The following is a 5,252-nucleotide window of genomic DNA, read 5'->3' as shown; positions in this document are numbered from 1 at the left end:
TATTGAGCCCTCTCAACCACACTACTTGCCCATCTCAACCCCTCAGCATAAAGATATCCTTTACCTCTCAAATGTCCACATGCATTCTCTCGCTTCAGTAGTAAAAAAAACTAATCAACACTTAGCATAACTAAATGAAAATTAAATACAAAGTAAAGTCTAAATCATATTAACTAATGATTGGGCCTTATTTAATCAACTAAAGGCTAAAAGCCCAAAAGAAATACCATAAATAAAGAAACACCTTATGTAAAGGGGTTGAGTTTCTTTGAACTATATCACCTATTCGATAACAAATTATCGACACAATACTAACTTAAGTGTCGGAATGTCCTAGCAAGTACCTTTACCAACCAAGGTCGACAATCGAGACTAGAAGACTAAATATCGAAAATGAGTTAATGACTTATTGGTTTTGTAAACATATTCAGCATAATCAAGACATAAGTTTATATGCTTATATTGAATCAATATATGAAAAAATAGATTTGAATTATGTACAAAAGATGTATCTCAATATATGTCGGATTGTATGATTGTTTGGGTATTGATTATTTATTGTTTTGTGCAGGTTTGATGATTATGTGAATGTAAGATAGATAAAATACAAATTACATTAATCTTTGTCTGACACTTATCGATAGATATATTCTTCGTTAATTATCGACGAATACCAACAACCAATATTCGTTGGTAATGGTTACCGATGATGAAATTATCGACGAATTTATATCATCAATAAAACGTAAGAAATTATTCATTATCAACATGGTTGATTTCAACAGATTTTATCTATCACTATTTTTGGTTATTTTTGTAGTGATCGTAGAGGATACTACTTGGAACTCCCTTAAATGTTGGCATCTTCACCCGTTAATCCAAGGAATTTGGATAGGAACTTGAATACAAGTCGGCTAGTGAGTATATCTTATGCGGCGAGTTCCTTCAGAGTTCTTTCTCGGTTACTCACCTTCCTTTTGCAATTTTCTTAGTCTCTTAATTCACCCCTCGAATATCTGATCATGCACCATCTAACAATGATAGACTGTCAATAAGTGCACCAAGTAGGTTTCCAGAAAAGAAAGATGAATCATAAGTGTTAAGTATTTCCTAACCAAAACCCTTATATACATTCATTGTCACACTACCAAGTAGGATCTAAAAGTTTATGCAATTATGGTTAAAACAAAACAACATATTATCACTATTTTTATTTTAGTTTTTGTTTATATATATATATATATATATATATATATATATATATATATATATATATATATAATCTTTTAAAAAATTAGAGAGAAAGAAGAAAATGAAAAGAAATTAAAGAAAAAAAGAAAGCGATGTTAAGCAATGTAACACAACACAACGGTGTCCCAACAATGACGCTATTTGAAAACAGCATTTTGATTGTACAAAATATTGATCAAAATTTAATAAGTTAGTTAACTCGTGTCGAATCTCATAAGGACACATTTGTTGATATGTACCTATTTCGATACATCATTTTCTTAAAAAAAAAAAATATAGCAAAGAAAATAAGTTTATTTGACAATGAATTGTTAATCATAAAACAAAACAGTGGTAAAATAAAAACGAAAATTTGAATTACTAGATTTTTTAAAATAAAGAAAACTCAAGTGTTCAAATAATTTAAAACAAAAATGAATAAATTTATAATGACTATGAGAAATTGAAAGAAATCGTAAAAGTGAATGAAAATAAAAAGTTTTAAAATGTTTAATTAAATTGAAAATAAAAGAATCATAAATAAATGAAGATGCCAGAAAGTATATGAATGAACGTCCAAAAAATATGAAATAAATATAAACTTAAATTAAGTTGAAAATTTATTTAAACCCAATTATGAGAAAAATTGAATGTATACAAGATTAATATTGGAAATATTAACCGTAAAGTGAGTGTAATATTAAATAAATAAAATAAATAAATTATATGTTAATTTTGTAATGACTGCAATATATTAAAGATTATGGTGAATGACGTGAGTATAAAAATGATATATGATTAAAAGATAAAATAAAATCATGATGCAATTGTGAAATAAAAGATAAAATAAAATAAAAATCAAATACTATATTTAAATTAAATGGTTAAACAAGTAATTAAAGGAAATTAGACCAATAATATAGACGAATAAATCAACTTGAACAATATAAAACTAAAAAATTAATTAGAAAATGTAAAATATATTAATAAGAGAACTAATAATAAAAAAGTGAGACTTTTTGTTATTTAACTCAAACGAAATGTTGCGGAGGGTCCTTATTATTTCACACAAATTAAAACACACATCATCATAGTTTATACATAGCCACTTAAAGTATCTAAACAAACGAGAGAAAATTATGCATAGGAAGAAAACAACATAGTACATACATTCATGCATGGACCACGTAGCAGATGCTACTGAAACCAGTTATTCTGGAAGATGATAAAAGAACTTCGACGCAAATCTACTTTTGAACCCAAACAACATGATCCTCAGGAAGAAAGTGGCAGACAGGAACAGTTCCTGGTTTAACCTTGAGCACTTGAAAGGCCAAATGTTTGGGGTTCCATTGCGATGTGTCAGTGTGGCACACTGCCACAGCTTTAACTCTGATCCCGTTAGCACCCTCCAAAGGCACAGAGTAAGTTCTGGTGGTCTCAGTTTTGTGGCAGTAAAAAACAGCATGAGGGTAATTCTGCTTGTGGCACACAACAGCTTTATCCCCTGATATCTTCTTCACTCCGGGTGCTATGGTGTATTGCTGCAACCCCGTTTCTTGGTCCACTACTGTGGACAAAACCACAAGGTTTTTTCCAAGCTTGGAAGTGCTGAAATCAACCATGGACTCGAGTGAAGTGGCACAGTACTTTTCCTCACCCTTGATACCGGTATCTTCACATTCACTAAGAGTGTTCTTCACGACATTAGCCTCCTCTGACTCGGGTTTGATGGAAAACTTGGTGAAGACATCGTCCACCTTGCTGGATGAAAAGGGTATTGAATCTGCAACTTGGCGTGGCAAGAAGGTGGCTTGGTTGGAACTTGCAGTGAAGTGCAGGTTCAATTTTTTTCCATAATGCAAGTCATTTTCCTTGAAGAAGAGTGCCACTGTGGTGTCATCGTTTAATTGGGTCTCTGTGGCAGCGTAAATGTATTGAAATAGCGATTTTGGTCCAACAGTAACATATACTAGCTTTCCCTTGTGACCTGTATTCACTGAAACTCCTCCACCTTTTCCTCCAATGGTGACATTGGTGCCACCTCCTCTTCCTGTTTGCTCGTTTGCCCCTCCCTTTCCAACGTTCACTGCTGTGCTTTTCTCTTCAACCCAATCTGCAAAATCTTGAATGCACTGTTCTTAGTTTATCACAAGCCACACCAGTTTCGGCAACTTACAACCCACTTATTCTTGTGCAATCGTATTACTTTCTTTCTGCATAACTTTGTTACTTTTCTTTCTGCATAACTTTATGTTATCGGTTCAACAGTACTGGTTAAGTCTGATACTCAGTAAACCAACCTTATGGAGTTTTCTACGCAAAAATTAGTGATTTTCTCCCACTTTTTCAGTCTGATTTCTCCCAGTTTTTTTATTAAATACTTAATAAAAGCTATTCTTTTATAATTTTTATTTAATTCTTCTTAAATTATTTTATATTTTAAAATAAACAATATTTTATTGATCTTGAGTACTAGGTGTGGAGTAAAAGATTGAGTATAAATATATCATTACTCATAATTAATTCTGGCATAAAAAAAAACAAAAGAGAGCAGATTAATTATGTTGGTAAAGAATGCAGAGAAATCTAAGTTTTGAGAGGACTGAAAAAGTGACATTTAACAACAAATACTTACATGCATAGGACCCACATGTGTTTTTTCATAAATGTAATAATTAATGACCCAGAATTAATTAATAATTGTAAAGACACAGTGAAAAACTTTTAGATTATGATATAAATAAAAATTACTAAAATATTTTTTATTAAATATATTTTCAAGAAATAATTATAAAATGTATTTAGGAAATTTAAAAGGTAAAATGATTAATAAAATAGTTTATATTAATAGAGTAACATTGGGAAACATAAAAAAAGGGTTATCTAGCAGTTACAATTCCTTTATTAATCACTTTATTAATATTTATCAATGACAATGTAAAAGATATTATTACATATTAAAGAGTAACAGTGTTTCAAAATGTATATGTAACGTTGCTACTAAGAAGAATATGAACTAACCAGGATGAAGAATATCAGTGACAGCTTTTGGAATTGGTGTATTAGGAAGCACCGACTTCCAGTAAACTTCAGCAGGCAATGCACCATGGGTTGCCACCACTGCAAGCTGCAAGTGATGATGTATGCAGAAATAACCTCATAAGTTTTCATAATTAAACATATAGATACATATATATAGAGAGAGAGAAAGAGAAGGAGAGAGAGAGAGAGTAGTAGTGATGCTGATATAATATATGCAGGAAGTTATATATATATATTTGGATGTTGAAGCTTACACTGAGTAAAGAAAAAATGGGAAGAAGAAGATTTTCCATGTTGAGCTTGGTATCTCAAAGAGAAAAACTGTGGTGAATGTAAGCAAAGGTGGAGAGAATGTGTTGTTTGGGGAGAGTTGGCTAAGAGTATATTTATATGCATAAATACACAGTTATAGTAATTAATTAAGAATAGGTTCTAGAAAGGGTTCCTTGAATATGAACTTTCCACTAATATTATTACGCAATATTTAATATACTTCAACTGTCCCTGGTTCCAATGGACGTACTAGGCCTTCTAAAGCACGTAATAGGTTTTGGTTTTGGTGAAATTGTAACAAAATGATGTGGTAACATTTTTTCAAATCTTACAAACTTCGGTTTTTAAAGAACAAAGCCGTATGTACATTTGGTCTCGGTTTGAAGATGTCATAGATGCTTTGTATAACCGAAGGCAAAAGGATGTTGAAAGTTTCAAAATTACCATTTTAAAAAATTTTCTTTTTCAGAATAACTCTCATGGCTTTGGGTGTTTGCATAATTGATGCTATAGAATCTTTCCATTTCAATTTTGTGAAGAAAGGTCAAACATTTAATGAAAATTTCAATATATTTTTATTGAAAATTATATTTTTTTAACCGCTTTTAAACATGGTTTTACTAAAAATCGATGTCATAAAGGTTTTATTGCTTTGGTTATTTGAATAACCGAGATCATATGTTTTTTGAGGGTTAAAGTTTCAT

General features: G+C 30.7%; 1 protein-coding gene across 2 annotated transcripts; it reads right to left on the bottom strand.

Moving 5' to 3' along the window:
- Positions 1 to 2,226: 2,226 nt before the first annotated feature.
- LOC124847470 (BURP domain protein RD22-like) lies at positions 2,227 to 4,653 on the bottom strand. 2 transcript variants are annotated; one of them, XM_088107047.1, is made up of 3 exons: positions 4,530 to 4,653; positions 4,255 to 4,360; positions 2,227 to 3,355 (listed from the first exon to the last, which is right to left on the bottom strand). In XM_088107047.1, the coding sequence occupies exons 1-3, from the start codon at positions 4,566 to 4,568 to the stop codon at positions 2,478 to 2,480; spliced, it is 1,023 nt and encodes a 340-aa protein (XP_087963173.1). In that variant the 5' UTR covers positions 4,569 to 4,653; the 3' UTR covers positions 2,227 to 2,477. The 2 variants fall into 2 exon arrangements, with proteins under 2 accessions (XP_087963173.1, XP_087963174.1); XM_088107048.1 differs by having other exon boundaries at positions 2,227 to 3,346.
- Positions 4,654 to 5,252: the final 599 nt, after the last annotated feature.

The sequence above is a fragment of the Vigna umbellata genome, chromosome 2 (genome assembly GCF_029865625.1).
Source record: "Vigna umbellata cultivar VRB3 chromosome 2, Vumbellata_1.0, whole genome shotgun sequence".
NCBI lineage: Eukaryota > Viridiplantae > Streptophyta > Magnoliopsida > Fabales > Fabaceae > Vigna > Vigna umbellata.
This window is presented reverse-complemented; position numbering and strand designations above follow the sequence as displayed.